At 45.8% G+C, this 27548-nt stretch overlaps 1 protein-coding gene and 1 non-coding gene across 3 annotated transcripts in view; one reads left to right on the top strand and one right to left on the bottom strand.

Annotated features, from left to right (window-relative positions):
* Positions 1 to 6267: 6267 nt before the first annotated feature.
* LOC144611850 (BTB/POZ domain-containing protein 7-like) overlaps positions 6268 to 27548 on the bottom strand; it is a 61532-nt gene continuing 40251 nt past the window's right edge. The window contains exons 7-11 of one of the 2 annotated variants that reach the window (XM_078431152.1): positions 23978 to 24121; positions 18715 to 18901; positions 16834 to 17012; positions 16027 to 16395; positions 6268 to 14533 (exon numbers count right to left, since the gene is read on the bottom strand). In XM_078431152.1, the coding sequence (XP_078287278.1) occupies positions 13445 to 14533; positions 16027 to 16395; positions 16834 to 17012; positions 18715 to 18901; positions 23978 to 24121 (1968 nt within the window). In that variant the 3' untranslated portion in view covers positions 6268 to 13444. The remainder of the gene's footprint in view (positions 14534 to 16026; positions 16396 to 16833; positions 17013 to 18714; positions 18902 to 23977; positions 24122 to 27548) is intronic. The other variant, XM_078431153.1, reaches the window with a different exon arrangement.
* Positions 25997 to 26069, top strand: trnak-cuu (transfer RNA lysine (anticodon CUU)). The gene has a single exon. It is a non-coding gene; the product is annotated as a tRNA-Lys (tRNA).

The raw sequence follows: 27548 nt of genomic DNA, 5'->3' as shown, positions 1-27548 counted from the left end.
TCCTCTCGACACACTCCTTCCACGGATGCTGCCTGACCTGCTGCGATCTTCCAGCACATTGTGTTTTGGCACATGCAAATAGCTCGGTTCCACAGGACAACAAGCTAGATAGAGCTCTTAAGGATAGCGGAGTCAGGGGGTATGGGGAGAAGGCAGGAACGGGGTACTGATTGAGAATGATCAGCCATGATCACATTGAATGGCGGTGCTGGCTCGAAGGGCCGAATGGCCTCCTCCTGCACCTATTGTCTATAACAAGCGGCGATGTTGTCAGCAACTTCTACATCCCATGTACAAATAACTGAGACACTGCCCCAGTGTGGCAGAAGGAAGAGATAACATCAGAGTTAAGGGCTGCACGGTGGCACAGCGGTAGAGTTGCTGCCTTGCAGCGCCAGAGACCCGGGTTCGATCCTGACTGCGGGTACTGTCTGAACGGAGTTTGTACGTTCTTCCAGTGACCTGTGTGGGTGTTAATCCAAGTGCTCCAGTTTCCTTCCACACTTCAAAGACAGGTTAATAAGTTAGTTGGCTTGGTAAAATTGTAAGTTGTCCCAACAATGTGTGTCGGATAGTGCTAGTACACGGGGTGATCGCTGGTCAGTGCGGACTTGGTGGGCCGAAGGGCCTATATAGACACTGAAGGAAATTAGAAAAGCGAAAAAAAGATATGAGGCTGCTTTGGCAAGTAATGTAAAAGTAAACCCCAAGGGGTTCTACAGATATGTCAATAGCAAAAGGATAGCGAGGGATAAAATTGGTCCATTAGAGTCAGAGTGGACAGCTATGTGCTGAGCCGGAAGAAATGGGGGAGATATTAAACAATTTCTTTTCTTCGGTATTCACCGAGAAGGATACTGAATTATGTGAGGTAAGCGAAACAAGTAGAGTAGTGATGGAAATTATGAGGATTAAAGAAGAGGAGGTACGGACACTTTTGAAAAATATAAAAGTGGATAAGTCTCCAGGTCCTGATAGGATATTCCCTAGGACATTGAGGGAAGTTAGTGCAGAAATAGCAGGGGCTATGACGGAAATATTTCAAACGTCATTAGAAACGGGGATGGTGCCGGAAGATTGGCGCATTGCGCATGTTGTGCCTTTGTTTAAAAAAGGTTCTAAAAGTAAACCTAGCAATTATAGACCTGTTAGTTTGACGTCTGTGGTGGGAAAATTAATGGAAAAGATACTTAGGGACAATATATATAATTATTTGGATAAACAAGGCCTGATTAGAAACAGTCAACATGGATTTGTGCCTGGAAGGTCATGTTTGACTAATCTTCTTGAATTTTTTGAAGAGGTTAGCAGGGAAATTGATAAGGGCAAGGCTGTGGATGTTGTCTATATGGACTTCAGTAAGGCATTTGACAAGAATCCACATGGAAGGTTGATTAAGAAGGTTAAATCATTGGGTATTAATAGTGAGGTTGCAAGATGGATTCAACAATGGCTGAATGGGAGATACCAGAGGGTAATGGTTGACAATTGTATGTCAAGTTGGAGGCCAGTGTCTAGTGGAGTACCCCAAGGATCTGTGTTGGGTCCACTGTTATTTGTCATTTACATTAATGATCTGGATGATGGTGTGGCAAATTGGATTAGTAAATATGCAGATGATACTAAGATAGGTGGAGTAGTTAATAATGAAGTAGAGTTTCAAAGTCTACAGAGAGACTTGGGCCTTTTGGAAGGGTGGGCTGAAAGATGGCAGATGGAGTTTAATGCTGATAAGTGTGAGGTGCTGCATTTTGGTAGGACAAATCAAAATAGGACGTACAGGGTAAATGGTAGGGAATTGAGGAATGCAGTGGAACAGAGGGATCTGGGAATAACTGTGCATTGTTCTCTGAAGGTGGAATCTCATGTGGATAGGGTGGTGAAGAAGGCGTTTGGTATGCTTGCCTTTATAAATCAGAGCATCGAGTATAGAAGTTGGGATGTAATGTTAAAATTGTACAGGGCATTGGTGAGGCCAAATCTGGAGTATGGTGTGCAGTTCTGGTCGCCAAATTATAGGAAGGATGTCGACAAAATGGAGAGGGTACAGAGGAGATTTACTAGAATGTTGCCTGGGTTTCAGCACTTAAGCTACAGAGAGAGGTTGAACAGGTTGGGTCTTTATTCTTTGGAGCGTAGAAGGTTGAGGGGGGACTTGATAGAGGTTTTTTAAATTTTGAGAGGGACGGACAGAGTTGACGTGGGTAGGCTTTTCCCTTTGAGAGTGGGGAAGATTCCAACAAGGGGACATAGCTTCAGAATTGAGGGACAAAAGTTTAAGGGTAACATGAGGGGTAACTTCTTTACTCAGAGGGTGGTGGCTGTATGGAATGGGCTTCCGGTGGAAGTGGTGGAGGCAGGCTCGATTTTATTATTTAAGAGTAAATTGGATAGGTATATGGATAAGAGGGGATTAGAGGGTTATGGTCTGAGTGCAGGTAGATGAGACTAGGTCAGGGAGAGTGGTCGGCGTGGACTGGTAGGGCCGAACGGGCCTGTTTCCGTGCTGTAGTTGTTATATGGTTATATGTATCTCTAAACTAAGTCAGCCACAATTCTCAGCCACGTTTACCATTCAAATACCCCTGCACAGATATCAGGTCGAATTTATTAGACAATAGGTGCAAGAGTAGGCCATTCAGCCCTTTGAGCCAGCACCACCATTCAATGTGATCATGGCTGTCAAGGTCTGAAGGGCCCCGACCCAAAACGTCACCCATCCTTTTTCTCCAGAGATGTTGCCTGACCCGCTGAGTTACTCCAGCACTTTGTGAAACGTCACCTATCCATGTTCTCCACAGATGCTGCCTGACCCACTGAGTTACTCCAGCACTTTGTGAAAGGTCACCTATCCATGTTCTCCACAGATGCTGCCTGACCCGCTGAGTTACTCCAGCATTCTGTGAAACGTCACCTGTCCATGTTCCCCACAGATGCTGCCTGACCCGCTGAGTTGCTCCAGCACTTTGTGAAACGTCACCTATCCATGTTCTCCACAGATGCTGCCTGACCCGCTGAGTTACTCCAGCACTCTGTGAAACGTGACCTATCCATGTTCTCCACAGATGCTGCCTGACCCGCTGAGTTACTCCAGCACTCTGTGAAACGTCACCTATCCATGTTCTCCACAGATGCTGCCTGACCCGCTGAGTTACTCCAGCACTCTGTGACCGGGGTCAGGGGTGACCGCGCTTTTGCGGTTGCAGCTCCTAGACTGTGGAACAGCATCCCTCTCCCCATCAGAACTGCCCCCTCCATCGACTTCTTTAAGTCCAGGCTCAAAACCTATTTCTACTCCCTAGCGTTTGAGGCTCATTGAGGAGGCGCTGTGAACTGTTTGCGTGCTACTGTATGTTTCATTTTTTTCCCATTGGAACCTAATCAGATGTACAGCACTTGGGTCAACGTGGGTTGTTTTTAAATGTGCTATACAAATAAAATTGACTTGACTTGGCTTGACTATATTTGGGTTTATTGCCATATGCATTCTAACCTTCACCGATGGCTTTCCATCAATTAGTAATCTCTCGGTGCCAGTTACTGCCACAATATTAACATTTATATCCCTGTTATTAAATTCTTTCGCGACATCACCACTCCCTACCCTCTCCGTGACCTTTCCCAGATCTATAACCCACACTAATCACTGATGTTCTGGGCACTCCCATTTTAATAGCTCTAACACAGGCAGCAGTGTTTTCTGATGTTCGAAACGTAGAAAATAGGTGCATGAGGAGGCTATTTGGCCCTTCGAACCATTCATTGTGATCATGGCTGATCATCCACAATCAGTAAACTGTGCCTGCCTTCTCCCCATATCCCTTGATTCCACTACCCCCTAGAGCTCTATCTAACTCTCTTTTAAATTTATCCAGTGAATTGGCCTCTCACTGCCCTCTGTGGCAGAGAATTCCACAAATTCACAACTCTCTGGGTGAAAACGTTTTTTCTCATCTCAGTTTTCAATGGCCTCCCCTTTATTCTTAGACTGTGGACCCTGGTTCTGGACTCCCCCAACATTGGGAACATTTTTCCTGCATCTAGTTTGTCCAGTCTTTTCATAATTTTGTACGTCTCTATAAGATCCCCCTCTCATCCTTCTAAACTCCAGTGAACACAAGCCCAGTCTTTCCAATCTTTCCTCATATGACAGTCCCGCCATCCCGGGGATTAACCTGGTGAACCTACGCTGCACTACCTCAATAGCAAGGATGTACTTCCTCAAATTAGGAGACCAAAACTGCACACAATACTCCAGATGTGGTCTCACCAGGGCCCTGTACAACTGCAGAAGGACCTCTTTACTCCGATACTCAAATCCTCTCGTTATGAAGGCCAACATGCCATTGGCTTTCTTCACTGCCTGCTGTGGCTGCTAGGGCCCCATGTTTTGGAATCCCTTCACTAAATAGTCCGACAGCGTCTCTACAAACTTACCACCCTCTTCAGGACTTTAGTCACGTTTCCCAATAGCTCCTTACACAGAAGGTACAGACACAAAAAGATGGAGTAACTCGGCGGGTCAGACAGCATCTCTGGAGAAAAGGAATAGGTGCAGTTCCTTCCCATACAATGAACCGTACACAAGAAACCAAGACATTAGTACAACAATAAACAATCAGACAAGTTCATGGTAACACATACTGTACATTGACAAACAGTGGAACAGGCGGGGAGGATGATGGCTGACTTTAGTGGAGCGTCACAACGGTTGGGAAGGTGGATGAAGGCTGCAGCAGAAAAGGGTCCCCGGACGTCTTGGACTCCACGCCACTGGATCCTGACCCAGATCTGTCAAGGATCGTGTGGTGGCTGTCTGTGCACCAGTCTCCCCACGTTAAACAAAGTCACGCACAGGCATCCTTACAATGAGGACAGTCATACACGCTTCGAATGACCGTCGATGACATTGACAACGATATTCTAAATCAGAGTGGAGAGGATAGGTTAACACAAGATACTGCGGATGCCGGAATCTTGAGCAAAAAAGTGCTGGAGAAACTCAGCAGGTCAAACAGCATCGGTGGAGGGAAAAAGGGCAGATGACATCTTGGGTCGGGGACCATTCTTCAAGCTGATGGAATAGATTTGTTTAGTTTATTGTCACATGTACTGAGGCACAATGAAAAGCTTTTTTGCCGCGTGCTATCCAGTTAGCAGAAAGACTACACATTTAGATTTTTAAAAAAGATTTAGAGATACAACGCGGAAACAGGCCCTTTGGCCCACCGAGTCCGCGCCGCCCAGCGATCCCCGCACATTAACACTATCCTACACACACTAGGGACAATTTTTACATTTACCCAGTCAATTAACCTACATACCTGCACGTCTTTGGAGTATGGGAGGAAACCGAAGATCTCGGAGAAAACCCACTCAGGTCACGGGGAGAACGTACAAACTCCGCACAGATGGCGCCCGTAGTCAGATTACATGATTACAATCAAGCCGTTCACAGTGTACAGATACAGGATAAAGGGAATAACATTTAATGCAAGTCCAGAATCTGATCGAAGATAGTCCGAGGGTCTCCAACGAGACGTGGAACACTTGGTGTCTCTGCTATTTTATTAGCTATTTTGTTCAATAAGTTGGCCAATGACCTGAAAGGCAGACTCAGTTTCTCACTCCATCATTACTGCACGTCTGGCTGAGTATTTCCACCATTTTCTTAGTCGCCTGGCCTCGGTTCATTCCGTAATAGCGATGTTGAAATGAACCCAAGTCTCTCATTTCTTTTCGTGGGGTTGAAGGTTGATCTTATAGAACGGTGTGTATAAAATCACGAGAGCAATAGATGGGGTAGATGCACATTCTCTTGCCCAGAGTACGGGAATCGAAGACCAGAGGACATAGGTTTAAGGTGAAGGGGAAACTGCAGTAGGACCTCCTTGCTCCGAAACTCAAATCCTCTTGCAATGAAGGCCAACGTGCCATTAGCTTTCTGCACTGCCTGCTGTACCTGCATGCTTACTTTCAGTGACTGATGTACAAGCACACCCTTTTCCTAATCTGACACCATTCAGATAATAATCTGCCTTCTTGTTCTTGCCACCAAAGTGGATAACCTCATATATATCCACATTATACTGCACCTGCCATGCATCTGCCCACTTACCCAACCTATCCAAGTCACCCTGCAGCCTCATAGCAGGGATCGAACCCAGGTCTCTGGCATTGTTAGGCAGCAACTTTACCACTGCACCACCATCGGTTCAAAATAAGACACGCACAAACTGTCAATAGAGTTTTCATACATTTATTATCTTTGACATAGAAAGATTCAAGCAACTATAGTACATAAATAACTTACTATTTGGATGGAAAAAAAACAAACAGTTTCTGTTATTTCCCCTAATTGACACTGGACACATCTACTGTTGTAGAAAAATAGATTTAGAAGAAACACATATTATACACATGGGGAAATTTACAAAGCTATGACGCTCAGTATATATAATGGCATACATGTGCTGTGATTCAGTCATAAACATATAGATTAGATGGTAAACTTTATTTTAAAGTAAAATAGTAAGGGCATGTGACCGGCAAAATCGATGGAAATCGATTGAAGACTTGCCTTAACACCTTCCCTGTCTGATTGTATTGGAATAGTACCGTTAATGTAGCCTGGGGCAATTGTCAATGGCTGCTTGTTGGCCAACGGGCAAATTTAAGATCAGCCAAGTGCTCAATACTGAAAGTTGGTGGATAGTTGTGCAAGAACGTTCGACTGCTCTGCAGGCAAAGGGACAAAATGGTTTGTAAGTTCTGGCAAGGAATGGGGAGAAAAATAAGACCATGATGATTTTCAGATGCCATCTTGCTCACAGAGTTAGATAGCCAACAGTTGAGTTTGTTGTCACGTGCACTGAGGTACAGTGAAAAGGTTTTGTTACGTGCCAACCAGTCAGCGGAAAGACAATACATGATTACAATCGAGCCACCCACAGTGGACAGATACATGATAAAGGGAATAATGTGAATAACATTTAGTGCAAGATAAAGTCCGATCAAAGATAGTCTGAGGGTCTCTAATGTGGTGGGTCGTAGTTCAGGACTGTTCTCTAGTTTAGGGAGGATGGTTCAGTTGCAACAGACAATAGGTGCAGGAGTAGGCCACTCGGCCCTTCGAGCCAGCACCGCCATTCACTGTGATCATGGCTAATCATCCACAATCAGTACCCTGTTCCTGCCTTCTCCCCATATCCCTTGCACATCCTATCTTGCACTAGATAGGGTTATCTTGCACTAAACGGGAGTTCTCCTTCCATTCAATCTCTCCTCCATATGTGGGTCCAATGAGCCTTTGGCGTGATCGTTGGGACATGCTAATGTCAATTGGTCTTTGTGAAAGCAGAACTGGATTAAAGTGGTGGGAGGTAGAGGGGGGAATATTTGTGGCTCCATTTTCTGTAGCGCCCACTGATATTGAATAGCCTACTGACTACTGGCACGATGGAAGTGAAAGAGACCCAAAGACAATATCATCAATCCCAATCCTCACAATGATCTTCAGAAGGGTCTCAACCCGAAACGTCACCCATTCCTTCTCTCCAGAGATACTGCCTGACCCGCTGAGTTACTCCAGCATTTGTGTCTACCTTCGATTTTAACCAGCATCTGCAGTTTTCTTCCTACATCTCTTTTGACCGCACTGCTTTAAAGCTCTTCTTATTCTTAATTCTCTTCCCTTTTATTTTATACCCGTGACCTCTGGTCCCTGACCCTTCTACCACAAGGAACAGGCTCCCCCTGTCCATTCTATTCAGGTCCCTCATCATTTTACATTCGGCTCCCCATAGAAAGTTGTTATAGCTGCATATATCTATCCTTGAAACTGTAGAAGCATATTTCAGTAACCTCTTTCTCAAAACCTTATGGACTCAAATACCTTTACATCCTTCCTCTACTGTGGAGGCCAAAAATCAAACACTATTCTGGTTACAGATGGATTAGTGTGTTATAAAGTTTCAATGTGACTTCCCCATTTTTATATGGTTTAAATGTTTTGAATTACCCTCCATTTCCCTGGGAGTAACCACAACATTCTATTAATTGCATTGGAGAGGGTCCAGAGGAGGTTTTTGAGAATTATCCTTGGGACGAGCGGGTTAACATATCATGAGCGTTTGATGGCACTGGGCCTGTACTCGCTGGAGTTTAGAAGGATGAGGGGGGGGGGTGGGACCTCATTGAAACTTACCGAATAGTGAAAGGCCTGAATAGAGTGGATATGAAGAGGATGTTTCCACCAGTGGGAGAGTCTAGAACCAGAAGGCATAGCCTCAGAATAAAAGGACGTACCTTTAGAAAGGAGGAGGAATTTCTTTAGTCAGAGGGTGATCTGTGGAATTCATTGCCACAGACAAATGTGGAGGCCAAGTCATTTGATATTTTTAAGGCGGAGATTGACCAATACTTGATTGGTAAGGGTGTCGAGGGTGATGGGGAGAAGGCAGGAGAATCGGGTGGAGAGGGAAAGATAGGTCAGCCATGTTTGAATGGCAGAGTAGACTCGATGGGCCAAATGGCCTACTTTAGCTGCTATGATTTATGAACTATTCTGCTTTGAAGTAACCCTAGCGTCACCTTTACCACCTGAAAGGAAACTCTAGCCCACCCCCACTTTGAGTCTTGCAGCCAGATAGGCAGAAGTTAACAGGGAAGTTGAGGGAGAGAATGGAGGAGGGGGGGAAGAGAGGAGTACAACAACTAATCTGAAACATAGCGAATGTAATGCTCTCATAATGCAGTTTCACAGTGTTGGAAAGGGATGGTTCCATCACACAAGCCGGACTTCGATTCAAAACATGACAAATAATCAACTCGGGCACACAAGATCACAATTAAAAGCAATTACAATCTACAAGAATCCCATGCTGCCATTGTGAAGTCCATTTAATAACACCAAACAAGAACTAATTTAAAAGGCCACAATATGGTTTTTTTTTTGCTTTCCCTTAACCTCATGATAAGTTCAGAAGTCACACAGAATGTGAACCACATTTTCCTTATCAAAGCCAGAGTGTTATCGACACAAGACAGATTATCCATACTAACAGCACAACCCAACTCATCTTGCAAAGCCAATCTCGGGTTGTTGCCAAGGCAAGTTAGACATGTACCCTCAAGGAACACAAATGGGATATCCAAAGTCCACCATTACCTTCAAATCTTTTGCCCGGGCATCATCAACTCCCCTCCCAAAGCACAGATTAAAACTGGTTTCAGCTTAAAATTAACCCTCAGAAATGTTAGACATGCTGACCTTGTGAAAGCAGATTTTGGAAGAGGTAAGTAAATATGGCGTTGGCACTACTACAAGGAAGAATTTATTCCAATGTAAAATTGAGCTCTTGGTAAGATAATTGAGGAAGATGGAAATCTTTGAAGAGCCGGTTCAATGTCAAGCCGAGTTAAGTGGAGGCACATGAAACTGAAGACGCTGGATTCTTGAGTAAAACTCAAAATGCTGGTGAAAGTCAGTGAGTCAGGTAGGAGGGTTGTGGACAGATGACCTTTCAGGTCAGGATGCTACATCGGATTGAAGGGTTACGATCCAAACGTCACCTGTCCATTCCCTCCACAGACGCTGCCTGACCTGCTGGGTACCTCCAGCATTGTGTGTTTGGCTCAGGTTGAGGAGTTGAGATGGACTGACTACCTCTGTTTGACCATCTGTGTAGCTAACCTTTGATGGGCTACAGGAAATGTTGTATATTCTTGACCGAAACACACCAACTCCATCTAGGGCGACATTTGGTTTTGCCAGTTAGAAAACTCCGATACAGGTTTTCTGCTTTGCAAAAAAAAGAGATGTGGAAAAAAACCCAAAACTTACTCAAAGATCTAGTGGCAAAGAGAAGGAGCATTGTCTGGTGGATTTCAGAGAAACGTGGAGGAAAGCATAGTTGAAAATAATACCAGCAATTATACATGACTTATTTAGTGAGTGGATGATGGTCAGGCAGATGAACATGATCATTGTATGGGCAGAGGAGGTAAGAAAACAAAGGAGACGAGCTTGACTCCATGATGAGGGGAAGGTATGTGATTTATGTTTGTGTGGGCACACACAAGGTACATGGGGAGAGGAGATGTAACATTGACAGCATATGATGAGTGTTTTGACAGCACTGGGCCTGTGCTCGCTGGAGTTTAGAAGGTTGAGGGGGGACCTCATTGAAACTTACAGAATAATGAAAAGCATACATAGTGTGGATGTGGAGAGGATGTTTCCACTGGTGGGAGAGTCGAGGACCAAATTAAAGGCCTCTCTTTTAGGAAGGAGGCAAGGAGGAACTTCTTAAGTCAGAGGGTAGTTAATCTGTGGAACCCATTGCCACAGAGGGCTGTGGAGGCCAAGTCGGTGGATATTTTTATGGCAGAGATAGACAAATTCTTGATTAGAACAGGTCATGGGTTATGGGGAGAAGGCAGGAAAATGGGATCAGGAGGCAAAGGTCAGCCATGATTGAATGGCGGAGTAGACTCGATGGGCCGAATGGCTTAATTCTACTCCTATAACGTGAACTTGTGATCAGTGACAGGGCTCCCATGGGTGGCAACTAAAGTCAACAAATGACTGGCAAAGGATCCAATCAATGAACTTTTGAAGAAGCTCTCCCCAAAGTTTCAGAGGTAGAGAATCCCTCAGCTGCACAACCTCCAGCCAACTGATAGAACCTGTTGGTACTGCACACAATACACAGCTTTTACACATGGAAATTAATTGGAGAGGAGGGTTGTTGGATTAGAAATTTAGGTGGATTAGATTATTACCCCTCGTCCCTCAAGCACCAGCGAAGGAAAATGTTTGTTCCCCCATTCCACCTTCCCACGTGCTCCCCAGTTTCACGGGGATATTGGTCTAAGGTATTGATGAATTAGCAAAGCAAATCTCATTGTTCAAGTGATTATCCATCTCCCTTCACTGTCCCCATTCTTGGGCCTGGCAAAACCTTCACTGCCTGTCATGATTACATTCTTGCCCCATTCCCTTCCAAGATGATGAATAATGGTCAATTAAGATCAGGCATCTAATACTTGCAATGGCTCTAGGGGCATTACATTGATCGGTTAATGGATTACATTTTGAGCTTTGGCTGGTGCCCCAGCAGTGTCTGCCTCCAGCAGCCTCTGAACAAAACCCTGGCTCTCTGGCAAGTTTCAAAACAAATCTTTTTTTAAAATTAAATACACCCAAAAAGAAATTCATGATTTCAATGACCAGTTCAAGTATGATTAAACCAGAGGCTGGGGCTTCGAACAGACTCAATGTTTTTTTCCAAAGAGGTGATTGATACAACTTGTAGATGCACAGTCAGTATATCATATAAAAATATATTCAAAACATAATTTTAACTTCAAGATGCCTAAATAGAAACAGCCTCTGAAAAGCAGTTTAGAAGCAACTTAAGACAGTTAAGGTCGTGAGTAAAGGACCTCATGAAGATGAGACCCGGACAAGATATAGGTGCGAGGGAATTTCCAGTGCTGCCACTGGTCTCATAACTAACATGCAATGAAACAGCCCTGTTGTCACCTAATTTGCTCCCTCTGCACAATCCTCTCCATCCTTCCCCCCTCAATTTCTCACATTACCCATCCATAGCCCAGTAGATCACCCCAGACCTTTCAGAAATACCTAGGCAAAGGTATGTTACCCACAAGTTAAGGTGCAAGGGCAATTTTCCAGGCAAGTCAGTGGACGAGTTCTACATACAGTGTGTAGGCGATTCGGCAAAAGTTCCATAAAGTTTTGTGCAAGCTCCAGATTTAAAGACTACATGATTTTACTTGTGAAAACATTTTTCAGCCCACGTGGCTACAGAATACCGTTGATGAAATTAGAAGACAATTTCTCGATTTGAAGATATTTACTCCCCTTTGATTTCTTCCCTCTTCCTGAGGATTCCCCGGCCTCCCACCCACTGGAGTAATCTGATGGGTACAAGGGGGATGAGGGAGCAACTCTGATCTCCTTCAGAGTCCTTCATCTTCCCAGTCAACTTCAGAAGGGTCCATTAATCCCCAAGTCAGAAGGGAGGTTATTTGGTTGCATTGCTGAGGAGATACAAATGCATGCGTTGGCATACCCTGGTGGAAGTATATTCACAGCCAGTGCAGGGAATAGGTTGTATTGCAGCCAATTTGGACAGGGGGGGATCTCGGTCAATCCTCCCAGCAGTGTCCACACATCCAAGTGGATACTGAAGATAGACACGAAATGTTGGGAGTCACTGAGCGGGTCAGGCAGCATCTCTGGAGAAAAGGAATGGGTGACGTTTGGGGTCGAGACCCTTCTTCAGACTGAAGTATCCAAGTGGACACTGTTCATTTCACAGCGGGAGTCAAGTATGAGATGCATCTTACTTGCATGAACCCATTCCCACAGTGGGCAGCAAGCAGTCATTAGGGAAGCCAATTCTTGTGATTCATGCAGGAAGCCAAGTGCTGACAACACAAATATCCATCCGCTTCATCTCCTTTAGAACACTAATTCAACGGAAGCAAAGAAAAAAAGAGCAATTCTAGTCATGATTTCTGAATCAAAGAAAAAAAAACTTCCAATCCAAACAATCCCAAAATATTAAATTTCTGGTTCCTTTGTGCTTTTGCCTAATTTTGTTTGTCATCTTCAACTGTTGCCTTTATTTAACCTTACACAGAACATTGGGACCTCTTGCCCCCTCTCCTCAACATCATCCAGTGTGTGGCAATCGTGCCTTGAACCAGTGATTGTGTGACACAAGGCCAATAAAGCACCATTGAAATGATCTCAAACAATGCTGCTGGAATGGGTAAAAGAGTTTCCCCTTGAATCAGCCCTCGCTGCCCGCCTTCTCCCTGCCCATTGCAGGCGGAGAAAAATAAGCACAAAGCAAGATCACTCAACTGCAAACCAAAATGCAAGAACGGGTCGTATTGCTCATAGACTCTCCCATCCCCAATGATTTCTCACATTGCTGATTTTCATTCTAACCCAAACATATCAGGACATGGGCAATACAGTCAGAGACGTCAGCTGGCTAAATCTGACCAAAGTCACGCAAGAATTTCCATCGCACCACAGATTCTTTTGTTTAATGGGCACCCTTTGGAAAAGAGAAAATTGGAGGAAAGCACGAAAGAGAGAGAGAGAGAGAGAGAGAGAGAGAGAAAGAGAGAGAGAGAGAGAGAGAGAGAGGAGAGAGAGAGAGAGAGAGGAAAGCAAGAGAGAAAAGGGAGGAATGTGGTGAGGAAGAGGGAAAGAAGGGAGGAAAGCATGAAAGGGAAAAACAAAGTGAGAAAGAAAAAAAAGGGAGAGAAAGAAAGGAAAGAAAAAAAAGAGAAATGACAAGAGGAAAGAAAAAGAGGAGTGAGGGGAAGAGAGAAAAAGGAAGATAGAGAGAAAAACAAGATGCAAAACAAAACAGAAGGGAAATAACAAAGACCAGATTTATAGAGCTGACTTTTTGTACGGAAAGTCTCTAGCCTCGGCCTTATTTGGCTGTCTCTTGGAGTTCACACTATGGCTGATGCAACAGTTTGAGGGCGAGAGGTGGCTGGCCTCGGCTAGTCGTCCAGAGGTGTCCTCAATGACGGAGATTAACGGCACGCCTACACTGGGGCTGGTGGGAAGACTAGAGGTCAAGTCTGCCGTCATCGCTGTGTCAGAGCCACCTCTCCGGTAAAGGTAATCACAACAGGTCGGTGCCGGTGAAGAGAAGTTGTCTGATTTTACTATGGATTGTGGAGAGTTCCTTTGCCTTAGCTGGGACGATGGCGGCTCACAAGTGAGAAAGGAACATTTTATTGGTGACACCAGTCTGGACCTGGGCTTCTGTTCTTCAGCTGGCAACCCGTGAATTAAGTCAGTCCCTATCAATGTCCCACCAGCAAAGGCTTTATAATCTGCTGGTTCCAAAGGTGGTTGCTGGTCAGGCCTTCCAAACTGCTGAGGTACATCAAATGGCCTGTCCTCATGAGCTGGTAGACCATGGGTCAGATCAGTGCCAGCAGTACAATGGACAACCTCTACTGTGGACGGTAGGTCGAGATTGACGGAAGTCCTCTTAAGGTCAGGCTTCTCATGAGTGTCTGTGGATTCACTGCTCAACGTTTCTTTCCTTTTTGACGGCGATGCTGGGTTTAAATGAGTTTGCTTTGAGCCAGTGGGTGGCCTGGAGTTATTCTTCAAATCCTGGCAGAAAGTGTGGCCCTTAGACGGGGACGGGACGGGACTGGGCAGCTTCTGGGACAAAACAAATGACTGGCAGGAATCTTCTGGAGAAAAGTCATAAAAATCGGGGTAGTTCCAAAAGTCTACGTGCCGCTGGGGCTTCAGGCCCCGAGTGTGCTTCTTCTTCCTCAAGCTGTACTTACTGATGCCTCGAGGTTCGGAAGACTCCATGCTGAGCTCTGCAGATTCCCGACCCACTTCCGACACGGCCTTGCAAAGCTCAGGGTCTTTGCAGGTCAGACTTTGCTTTGACGTGGCTGCCATGGCTATGTCAGGCATCAGGTCTTTCACCAAGCTTTGGGAACTCTGCAACGTCAAATAATTAAACCATGTTAAGGACCAGAGTGAAACCATTCCCCATAAAGCGTCCGTAATAAGACACGACAGTAATAAGACACGATAGTGGGATTTAAGGGACTTTTGGACAGGCAGGGAATGGAGGGATATGGATTATGTGCAGGCTGATAAGAACTGGTCTTGGCATCATGTGCAGGGAGGAACTGCAGATGCTGGTTTACACCGAAGATAGACACAAAATGATGGAGTAACTCAGCGGGTCAGGCAGCATCTCTGGAGAAACGGAGTAGGTGACAGTTTGGGTTGAGACCTTTCATCACTAGACAATAGGTGCAGGGGTAGGCCATTCAGCCCTTCAAGCCAGCACCGCCATTCAATGTGATCATGGCTGATCATTCTCAATCAGTACCCTGTTCCTGCCTTCTTCCCATACCCCCCGACTCCGCTATCCTTAAGAGCACTATCTAGTTCTCTCTTGAATGCATTCAGAGACTGGGCCTCCACTGCCTTCTGAGGCAGTGAATTCCACAGATTTACAACTCTCTGACTGAAAAGGTTTTTCCTCATCTCCGTTCTAAATGGCCTACCCCTTATTCTTAAACTGTGGCCCCTGGTTCTGGACTCCCCGATGAAGGGTCTCGACCCGAAATGACCCACTGAGAAACTCCAGCATTTTGTGTCTATCTTTGGTGTTGGTATCATGTTTGGCATAGCTATAGTGGGCCAAGGGGCTGTTTCTTGTGCTGTACTGTTCTATGATTAATATCTTCCAGCTGCGCACATACTTATAGTCAATTTCCCCATCATGGAAGACACACACCATATTGTAATCATAGTAACAGTTTGTGCAAAGACGATGTCAAGATAACTAATCTCCTCTGCCTGCACATGATCCATATCCCTCCATTCCCTGCATATCCACGTGTCTTGAAAAGCCTCTCTTTGAAATGTCACTATCGCATCTACCTCCACCACCAGCGTGTTTCAGAACCCAGCACGCTGTATAAAAAAGGGCTTGCCCTGCACATCATCTTTAAACTTTGCCCCTCACCCTTAAACGGTTCAGACTGTCTACTCTATCTATGTCTTGCATGTATTTTTATTAGGTCCCCCCCTCAAGCTCCAGCAACCAATTTAAACCAACAGCCTTTTTTTACATTTTAGATGTAGCACGGAAACAGGCTCTTCGGCCCACCAAGTCCACACCCGTTCACACTGTATCTATATTATCCTACTCTCTCATCCACTCGCTATACATATGGGGAAATTTACAGAGGGCCAATTAGGCTACAAACCTGCACGTCTTTGGGATGTGGGAGAAAACTGGAGCACCCGGACAGGTACTGTGGAGAATCTCACAGAGAGAATGTGCAAACTCCACACACAGCCAGCTCCCGAGACCAGGATCGACCCCAGGCGCTGAGAGGCAGTGGATCTACCAGCTGTGCTACTGTACCCCCCCCCCCCTACGATGCCTGTAACGAGGATACACTTGCAAATACCTGCTCTTCGGGTGCCGGGTGACCATTGCCAGGCTCCTCGCTGTTAATGGCCCTGCTGGAAGCTTGCACTGCCTGTTCTGCCGTCCGAGAGGCAGTGTGGGGCTGCAGGCTGGTGCGCAGAGCGCGGCATGAGGTAGGCTGACCGTCTTCCTTCCTTTCACCGGACTGTGCCCGTTCTCGCCGGGGCGATGGGGGTGGATGGTAGGGAGGCGGTGGGGGAGGGAGTGGGGGGCTGAAATTCCTCAAGGGATCCAAACTCTGGATGCTGGTTTCCTTCATGGGAGTGGCCCGGCAGGAGTTCGGCGGGCGTTTCCCGAAAATCGGACTGTTGATGCTCAAGTGCTCGTTTGGAAAATACACAGTGGGATACTGAGAGAGAAAGAGGATAACGTAAGATGATTAGCACGGGGGTCAGGGGTTATGGGGAACAGGCAGGAGAATGGGGTTGAGAGGGAAAGATAGATCAGCCACGACTGAATGGCGGAGCAGACTCGATGGGCTGAATGGCCTAATTCTGCTCCAATGTCTTATGATCTTACGCAAATCTAGCTCAACTGAAGCCAATTGTACAGTGCAATATTTTACAATAGAATACAATATTATATAATCACACATAAGCAACCAATTTCGACTTTAAAACTTAGATCAAATTGCACAATTGTTTTTTTTAAGTGTCGCCTCTATTCAAACGGCACATCACTATAAAACACCCAGCCCTTCACCAACCTTGTAGATATCCCACAGCTATTCCCCAGCACCCAATCCTCCTCCCCTGTAGGCCTATCTCCAAAAGAGTAAAACATTTACCTTCAGTAACTCAGAGGTGGCATCAGAGAGGCCAAACTCTCTGACCACACGCAGATAGACTGCCTGGGTAACAGCAGCACCCGCACCGATGTTTAAAGCATATGCCCGCTGTACCTGGTCACTGTTCCAGACCTCCCTGAGCCGCCTAAACATGGCCTTGGCGACATCTACCGTGGGCACTGGAGGAGGAAAAGCAGCACGGGTCAAAGAGAGGAGACAATAGGATGAGCGAAAGGGAAAGAGAAAAACATCGAAAATTGATGAATATAACACATCAGTCACTGAATTAAATATTATCCCTGAACAGAAAACATACACAAAAGGCTGGAGTAACTCAGCGGATCAGGCGGCAACCTGCAGAAAATAAATAGGTGAGGTTTTGAGTCGAGACTCTTCCCAACCAAAAACGTCACCCATTCCTTCTCTCCAGAGATGTTGCCTGACCCGCTGAGTTACTCCCAACCTTGTGTCCGTCTTCGGTTTAAATCAGCATCTGCAGTTCCTTCTTACAAATTATGCCTGATCAATTTCTATACATCTCCTGTCTCAATGGCACTTCATTTTTGTATACCGTTCAGTACAGGTATCACTATACATAAGCACGTAGATACATCACAGATGGATAGCAGTGGTATACTCTGGCAAAGTTTTAAAAAATAACATCCATTATCCCTGAATGCCCTTGGTAAGGTTTAGAGTACAAGTCACAGTGACAAGTTTTGTTTTGCATGCTATCCCAACGGATGCCCTTAGGGGCAACACAGTGATCAAGTTGCTGCCTCACAGCGCCAGAGACTCGGGTTCAATCCCAACTATGGGTGCTCTCTGATGACAGTTTGTACGTTTTCCCTGCGACTGTGTGGGTTTTCTCCGGGTGCTCCGGTTTCCTCCCACATTCCAAAGACTTGCAGGTTTGTAGGTTAAGTGACTTCTGTGAAATTTTCCCTACTGTGTAGGATGTGAAAGGTTTGGCATATTGGCAGGTTTTTGATCTTGTAATCAGATTTAGTCAGGGTTAACCAGCAGGTTATAGATATTAATCTATGAAGTTTATCCATTCAAATAGCATTGTTTATCTTGCTCACTAGCACTATCCTACACAATTTACAATCTTTACCAAAGCTAATTAATCTACAAACCTGTATGTCTTTGGAGTGTGGGAGAAAACCAGAGCACCCAGGAAAAAAAGGGAGAATGTACAACCTCTGTAAAGACACCACCTGTAATCAGGTAGACACAAAATGCTGAAGTAACTCAGCGGGACAGGCAGCATCTCTGGAGAGAAGGATTTTAGATTTTTTAGATTTAGAGATACAGCGCAGAAACAGGCCCTTCGGCCCACCGGGTCCGCGCCGCCCAGCGATCCCCGCACACTAACATTATCCTACACCCACTAGGGACAATTTTTACATTTGCCCAGCCAATTAACCTACATACCTGTACGTCTTTGGAATGTGGGAGGAAACCGAAGATCTCGGAGAAAACCCACGCAGGTCACGGGGAGAACGTACAAACTCCGTACAAATGGTGCCCTTAGTCAGGATCGAACCCGAGTCTCCGGGGCTGCATTCGCTGTAAGGCAGCAACTCTACCGCTGCGCCACCGTGCCGGTGAAGGAATGGTTGACGTTTCGGGTCAAGATCCTTCTTCAGACTTTTTTCCTGCACCCATAATTGGGGTTGAATCTGGATCTCCGGCGCTGTGAGGCAGCAACTCTACCACTGGAATAGGATTGATGGGATTGGTGTTGGGAGCCAAATAGCTTCCTCCTGTGTTGCAGCAAATAAATGCACACCAGATGGCCGGCACTGAAGTGGGAGTATCGAGGGATAGCCGAATACCTCATGGGAGGAAGCAGACCCTCAACATTAGCTGCCTTACCAGGTACTTCATCACGCAGAGTTGCAGATGGATTCCCATCACATCCCTTGGGGGATCCAGAGTTAAAACGAGAAAAATCTGCTACACTCGAGTCAACCATGTAGAGTGTGTCTGGAACACTCGAGATCCGGCTCATTCGAACCTTCTCCAAACTCGTCTGCTCCGACATCAGCTCATCCAGCACAATCTTGACGGGAAAAATATGACACACTTATTTTTTAATATTAGGTTGCATTAGTATTTATGCCGACTTCTAAACAGAGTGTTTGAATACAGGTGCTCCCGGCTATTTCGACTTTACGGTGGTGCAAACGCTGGGCAATGGCGGCGACCCACAGCTCGCTTCCGGCCACGTGACCAGGTGCATTAAATGCATTTCGACTTGCAATATTTTCGGTTTGCGATGAGTTTATCGGAAAGTAACCCCATTGCTTTCTCCATCGCTGCTCCCACCCTATGGAACTCACTACCCCAAACCGTCAGAGACTCCTCCTCACTCACCACATTCAAAACATCACTGAAGTCTCACCTGTTCAGCACTGCCTTCAACCACTGACCGTCACCTCACCTTCTGTCTCCTTTTTCTGTACGTTTACTTATTTATCTATTTATTTTCTTCTCTATGTTCTAGTAATCCCTGTAAAGCGTCTTTGAGTGTTTGAAAAGCGCTATATAAATGTAATGCATTATTATTATTATTATTATTATTGTAAGTTGAGGAGCACCTGTACTCAAACGTAAACAGCGCTGTTTCAAATACTTTTACTTGGGTGCACAAAATTGAGGGCTTTGGATCATGTGCACGCAGAGGAGATTTGTTTATCTTGGCACCATGCTCCACACAGACCTTGTGGGCTGAATGGCCCGATCCTGTGCACAACTGTTTGATGTTCCATATTCTAATATTTGGATGGTGAATTGCCTCCGTATTAATTTCATAGAGAATAGTTTCGATCACGCGCGGTTCTTATTCCCAGTATGAAAATTCCAGGCAAGGAAAAGACTGAGTGCCAAGGATGGACCATACTATCTCCTGTAAGAACAGAAGGAATCTACCAAGGAAACTGCCATCCTGAGCTGTCTCCCTTGCAAGTGTCCCATTTGCCCATCTTTGGCCCATCTTGCTCTTAACCTTTCCTAGCTCGAAGGGCCGAATAGCCTCCTCCTGCACCTATTTTGTATGTTTCTATCCATGTACCTGTCCAAGTGGCTTTTGGATGCTGTTATAGTACCGGCCTCTGGCAGCTCATTCCATATACCCACCATCCTCACGGGTGAAAAGGTCCCCCTGCAGGTTCATATTAAATCATGCCCCTCCCACATGAAACAAATGTCCTCTAGTTTATGATTTCCCCTACCCCAGGTTAAAAACTCCGAGCATTTACCCTATCTATTCCCCTCACCTTATTCACCTCTACAGGATCACCCTTCAGCCTCTTAAAATCCTAGTCTGCCCAACCTCTCCGTATAGCTCAGCCCCATAAGCCACGGGAAAATCGTTGTAAATCTTCGCTGCATTCTTTCCAGCCGACAAAAAGAAAAGTGAAAACAAGAAGCTCAGTGTTCCCAAAAACATGAGAAGGCTTGGACTGCAAGCTGCACTGGAGCCTTGCCCAAGATGGGAAACATTGCCTGAAGTTCACCATCCTCCAACTATCTGAGTTAGACCTTCCAGCAAATGCTTCCATCCTAAAAGAGGCCAATGCTCCAGGTGCCACACTGAAGGAGCACATCTCTCCTGGGCTCCCATCTAATTTAGTTTGGTTTAGACATGCAGCATGAAAACATCGGTGCCGACCAATGATTACCTGTCCACTAGTTATCCCAGTTTCACATCCTACACACTAGGGACAATTTACAGAATTAACCTAAAATGCTCCACATCTTTGGAATGTGGGAGGGAACCAGAGCATCCGGAGAAAACCCGCAGGGAGAATGTACAAACTCCGTACAGATACCACCCGTAGTCAGGATCGAACCCAGTTCTCTGGTGCTGTAAGGAAGCAACTCTACCGGGGCACCATTGCCTGCGCCGTCTCTCAGATGTGATCTTGAATGAGATCTTGACTGCTCTCCAGAGGGGTGCAGAATACCTCACAGCGCCAGACAGCAGCCATCTCAAGTGTCCTGCTCAACGTTTGTGCCTCATCAACATCACCACAACAGATTGCCTGGTCGTGGCAACATTGCCGCTGGGGGAGGCTAGAAATTCCCAGCCACATCACAACAGTATCTACACTTCAAAAAGCACTGCACACTTAGGGATTTCCAGCAAGGAACATGAAAGGCGCTGTAAAATAAAAGTCTTTCTTTAGTCACCTTGAACAGCTGTGGGGTTTCCAGCTGCGAAGGGGCCACAGTGTAGCATTCAGAAATAGAAGCTCCAGCTGATACTTCAATCCACTGCTCAGGGTATAGAGCATGCACCACAAGCAACAGAACTGCACAAATATATTGTAGACAGGTACTATCACAATGCCAAAGAAACATTTGGACAGGTACAAGGATAGGACCGGTTGAGAAGGGTATGGGCCAAACACAGGCAGGTGGGATTGGTGTCGATGGGACATGTTGTCCGGCATGGGCAAGTTGGGCTGAAGGGCCCGTTTCCACCCTGCATGAGTGCTTTAACATAAGCAGTTGCAGATACTGGAATCTTGTGTAAAATGCAAAGCCATGGAGTAAGGCAATGGGTCAGGCAGGCAGCATCTGTAGAGGGAATGTATAGGTGACGTTTCAGATCCAGACCCTTCTTCAGACTGATTGTGGCGGGGGGGGGGGGGGGGGGGGGGGGTGAGGGTGAGAAAACTAACCACAACATCTGTCCTTCCCCTCTTATCTCCTAACCCCCCCCTCACCCAACCACAATCAGTCTGAAGAAGGGTCTTGACCCGAAACGTTACCCATTCCTTCTATCTGGAGGTGCTGCCTGCCCCACTGAGTGACTCCAGCATTTTGTGTCTACCTCAGATTCCACGGCTTGCTGCAAATGCCCGTGGAGGGAGTGGGGAAATTGCTGATCGTTCAGTCTGTGAAGGCAGCCAAGGCTTAGAAACATACAGCTCAAGAGGGGCCTTTCAGCTCATCGCCAATGTAACAACTCTTTCAAAGTTCAATCCAATTAGACACACTCCTCTATACTTTCCCCTTAGGCTTATGATTTCCATCCCTTCCAAATCTGTCAAGTACATAATGAATTTCCTTCTGAAAGCAAGAGTCAGGTTTCAGGCAGCGCATTGCATTCCGAGCTGCTTAAAATCTTATTTCCAATTTTATTTTTATCCATCATCTTGCATCCATTTTTCCTGCCTATTAATCTTCGAGGAAAGTAATGCCTTTGGTGGGGAATCTGTGGAATTCTTTGCCACAGAAGGCTGTGGAGGCCAAGTCAATGGATATTTTTAAGGCAGAGATAAATAGTTTCTTGATTAGTACGGGTGTCAGGGCTATGGGGAATGGAGTTAGGATGGAGAGATAGATCAGCCATAATTGAATGGCAGAGTACAGTTGATGGGCCAAATGACCTAATTCTGCTCCTATCACTTATGAGTTCTTCTGCTCTTTATCAAACTCCTGCATAATTTTGAACACTTAATCTTCGCTGTCTTCTGAGTAGAGCACAATGCTGAGTACATGGAATTCCAATACTAAGTGCAGCATTCATCAGAATCTTTTTTTGCCGTACATTTAAGTAGTGAATGCTCATTTTTGGAACGGAGCCATGGCTTTTTACCAAAACTACCAGCATGACTGATCAGAACGAAAGGGAGACAATCGCAACAGCAAAACGATAACAAGGGAACCCTGAGAAACTGGTCCTCCCTACAAAGAGCAAAAGAAAATCGATGTGTAGCTGAATACAGACTTGCACAAAACCCACTGCTAATTAACTCACATTAAATCAGAGTTGACATGAAAGAAACGAGCCCTGGGTTTTACTTATTGTCACAGGCTAGAAAGTGGAATGAGTTTCCCCATCAATGGTTCAACAGTGCATTATTGTCACGTGTGCCCTCTGCAGTGAAGTTCTTTTTCCATAGGTCACACATGCACGAGTTGCCATATTTTTACGCCATTTACAAAAACTCCAGTCCATGTGCTCAATGTACTGGAGTGGCTCCCGATTCAGGAAAGCCCCAGGCTGCTGCAGGGCCTCCTCCTTCGCCTTGAGCCAACGTCCATCTTCTCGCCCGATCACCTCTGTGTACCGGGGGGCACCTCCTGCAGCCAGCCTTGAGGATGCTGGAGGCATTACCCCGGTTCCATTCATCCCGTCCGTCATCGCCAGCAACTAGGGTTGCCAACTTAGCCGGGACATCCCGTAATTTGGGCTTAATTGGTTTATCCCGTATGGGACTGCCCTTGTCCCGTATTGGTAGGGTTGCCAACTTCCTCACTCCCAAATAAGGGACAAAGGGTGACATCACTGCCTCGCGCCCCACGCGACCTCACCCAACCAGCGGCCATGTGCTCCCGCTCCACCAATGGCGGCCGCTGGCTGGGTGTGGTCACGTGGGGCGCGGGGCAGTGATGTCACCCTTTGTCCCTTATTTGGGAGTGAGGAAGTTGGCAACCTTACCAGCAACTCCCTCCTCCTCGACTCTCAGGACTTCGGGAATGAGCTCGGCGGTTCCTGAGCCCCCCCCCACTGTAGGCCGCGGCCTTCCGGGTGTTTCTTTGCAGCGGCGAGCCAGCTCGGGGGGCTCAGCGGCCTCCCCTAAAGGCCATGCCCTGCTGGATCTTTCTTCATTGCAATTAAATGTACACTGCAACCAAACCCTCACCAACCTTCAGAAGTTTATCCCATGTGACAGCTACAGAAGCTTCAACGACAAGAAAGGGAACAGTCAGGACTGCCTGGGTTTTAGTTTTGGATTATTAACATCATGCTTCAAAGGTATTTATTCACAAAACGTTGGAGTAACTCAGCAGGTCAGGCAGCATCTCAGGAGAGAGGGAATGGGTGACGTTTCGGGTCGAGACCCTTCTTCAGACTGAAGAAGGGTCTCGACCCGAAACGTCACCCATTCCCTCTCACCTGAAATACTGCCTGACCTGCTGAGTTACTCCAGCATTTTGTGAATAAATACCTTCGATCTGTACTAGCATCTGCAGTTATTTTCTTACACAACGTTATGCTTCACCTCACCATTGTATTGCCTTAGCAAATAGTTGGCTTCAAGGTACAGGTGCGCAATGTTTTAACCCGCTGCATTCTTCGACTGATAAACAAATACAAACAAGTGGCTTTGCGTTCACTCACCTTGGCTTCCTCGATGTATGGAGAGAAGAGCCGTGGTCTGGCACCCATACCGGAAGCCTTGAGGCAAAACCACGCTCTGGATTTCCTTCCCTCTGGAGGTGGAAGCATATCCAACGGAAGCGAGCTGATTAACACTCTCTTCATCTGCAACAAGAGACCAAAATAATTGCCCACGATGACTCCATAACACAAGGATACAATAACCAAAGCAAATGGTAGGGGACGCCCCAATTAAATGTACACTGTAGCCAAAATCCCATGGGATAGCCTCAAAATCACAATCACAATCATACTTTATGAGCCAAGTATGTTTTGCAACATACGAGGAACTTCATTTTGCCATACAGTCATAACAATAAAAAGCAACAGGACACACAAAATACATTTTAACATGAACATCCACCACAGTGACTCCTCCACATTCCTCACTGTGATGGAAGGCAAAAAAAAGTTCAATCTCTCCCTTCAACACAAAAAAGGAGACAGTCAGAACTGCCTGGATTTTAGTTTTGGGTTACAGGCTGTCTTTCCTGCAAGGTCGCTTTGCAAGGATTAGCCCCGTTGAAGAGATTCAATCACCCAAGGACAGCGGCAAAAAGGTTGTAGTTTCACAGGGACTGGAAGTGGAAGCAGTAACCCTCCCTAAAAGCCAATCCCGTTTCTCACCAGCCGGAGCAGAAAGCTTCTCAGCATCTGAAGCAGCGTCAGAAGGGTCCCTATCAGAAACTCGGGGCCCAGTTTCCTCCCACATTCCAAAGACGTGCGGGTTTGTAGTTTAACTGGCCTCTAAATCCCCCCTAGTGTGTAGGGAGTGGATGAGAAAGTGGGATAACATAAGACTAGTGTGAACGGGTGATCGATGGTTGGCATGGACATGGTGGGCCGAAGGGCCCGTTTCCTTGCTGCATCTCTAAACTCCAAAAACGCAGCAACCAATTTCCTTACAGCAAGCTCTTGTGCAGAAAAATGTAACACAAGCAAGATAATCTTTTCCAGCAATGGCATTTGAGAGAAAATCATCTCGTGGGATAAATATTAGTCAGGGCACTGGGTTAACATCACATTGGAAATGCAGTAGATTTCCTGGTTAAAGTAATGGGAGACTACAAGGAGTCCAACACGGAAACTCAGAGGTCCTATTAGCAGTGTGAGTGTTACACGTGTTCAGGACTTACTCTCGCTTGGGAGTCCAAACCTATGCAAACATTCAACAGCAAATGTCAGTGGTCCAATACAAAACTGTTAGATCATTCAAAAGATTCAAGTCAAAGTATTTCCTTTTCCTTTTAAAAGTTAAATTGATATGCGAGGAGCAAGTTTACAGAGTTTGTTAGTTGTTATCTGCACTACAGCTGTGCGTCATTGTGAATGAGTTCACCCAGCAAGGTTCAATTAAGAGAAAAGAGATATTCTTCCCCAGGTATTTTCTGTTCTTGAAGCAATTCCAGGTACTTTCCAAATTTCTGTTCACTTCCTTTATACATGACATACATGTCCCATGACACAAGACGTCTGAAGTGTGATTGATGGGAAACGCACACCAGGTGCATAACACATATAACAGGCAAATCTCTTGTGGAGCTATTCATGTAAGATGAGAGGAAGCCGTCTTTTACAAGGTCAAAAACATAAAATGTAAAGTTAATGCATTCATTATTTAACGCAAAATAAATAATGGGATCATATAGAGGTCAACTAAACAAATACTGGGAGATTGGAGACATTCCATGTCTGTGGTGTTCTGGAGAAATTCTCTCTTTTTTTGTTAATTTTCGAACAAAAGTGGGAGTAAGAATGGTGTGGATGGGAATGCAGCTGCTTTTGCAACATGATGATGCACTGGACATTGCTCACAGCACCCTCACCATTGAGTCAGAGGCCAGAGGCTCAAGGCTCTGCAGCCCCGAACATAGGTTGCAAAATCTTAACGCCATACCGAGCAAGAAGTCTTTTAAATGAAGCATTACTCCAAGAGCTTCACGAGAACAAGAAATTTCATGAGGTGGGGAAGCTGCTGGAGCCCGGCTAGCTCAGTCGGTAGAGCACGAGACGCTTAATCACAGGGTCATGGGTTCGAGCCCCACGTTGGGCAACACTCTTTGGCGTCAGAACATGGCGACGGGTGCAGGAATTTCACTGTGCAGTGCACACGTGGCAATAAAGAACCGTTAGAGTCTATTAAAGGATGCAATTAAAAATATCCACCAGTTTGGACAAAATCAACATAGATTTTTGAAAGGGAAATGGTGTTTTGATATATCTACTTGTTTTTTTGGGGGACCATAAATTGTGGAATAGATGAGGACCAAATCAGTGGATGAGATGCAAGTGAATTTTCAGAAAGCCTTTGTACCTGTCTGTAGGAGGCTAGAGTACAAGATTAAAGCACTTGGGATTGAGTAACAGACTGGAAAACTAGGTTGACAGACGGGAGGCAATGCGAACAAATGGAACCTTCTCAGGGAGGCAGGTGATGTCGAGTGGGGATCTGTGCTGGGTCCCACCTACTCTCAATGTTTATAGTTTGCAATGATTTGGAAGAGAGAACACAATGCTTCGAAGTTAGAAATCGTAGAGGATTGTGGACGCAGCCCAGACCATCACACAAACCAACCTCCCTTCCATTGACTCCTTTTATATCTCTCGCTGCCTCGGCAAGGCCAGCAGCATAATCAAGGACGAGTCGCACCCTGGCCACTCCCTCTTCTCCCCTCTCCCATCGGGCAAAAGATATAGAAGTGTGAAAACGTACACCTCCAGATTCAGGGACAGTTTCTTCCCAGCTGTTATCAGAAAACTAAACCATCCTACCACCACTGGAGAGCAGTGCTGAACTACTATCCACCTAATTTGGTGACCCTCAGACTATCTTTGATCGGACTTTATTGGCTTTACCTTGCACTAAACGTTATTCCCTTATCATATATCTGTACACTGTAGACAGCTCGATTGTAATCATGTATTGCCTTTCCGCTGAGTGGTTAGCACGCAACAAAAGTTTCGGTACACGTGACAATAAACTAAACTAAAATAGCCAAAGAATTTGAACGAGTTGAATGCGTGGACAATTCCATGGCAGATGTGGAATAAAGTTAATGGGAAGCGATCCACATTGCTCCTATTTTTATGTTTCTATAATACGATTCTGACAAAACTGCTTCCACTTAAATCACTGCAGCAAAAGATTCCAAAGTGCTTCAAACAAGGGGAAAATATCCCACATCATTAATTGCATCCACCGCTGATGGGAATCCATGGATGGGCATTCATGGATGAATATTGTTCAGGATTAATATCGTCATGTGTACTGAGGTTTATTTTAGAGATACAACGAGGAAACGGGCACTTCGCCCCACCGAGTCCATCCCGACTTGTGATCCACATACACTAGCACTATCCTACACACGAGGGATAATTTACAATCTTTATCAAACACAATTAACCTACGAATTAGTACGTCTTTGGAGTGTGGAGGAAACTGGAGGACCCGGGGGAAACCCTTGCGGTCACAGGGTGAACATACAAACTCCGTTCAGACAGCACTCGAAGTCAGGATTGTACCCAGGTCTCT

Source organism: Rhinoraja longicauda, chromosome 41 (assembly GCF_053455715.1).
Source record: "Rhinoraja longicauda isolate Sanriku21f chromosome 41, sRhiLon1.1, whole genome shotgun sequence".
NCBI lineage: Eukaryota > Metazoa > Chordata > Chondrichthyes > Rajiformes > Arhynchobatidae > Rhinoraja > Rhinoraja longicauda.
The sequence above is the reverse complement of the archived record's forward strand: the minus strand, read 5'-3'. Positions and strand labels throughout refer to the sequence as shown.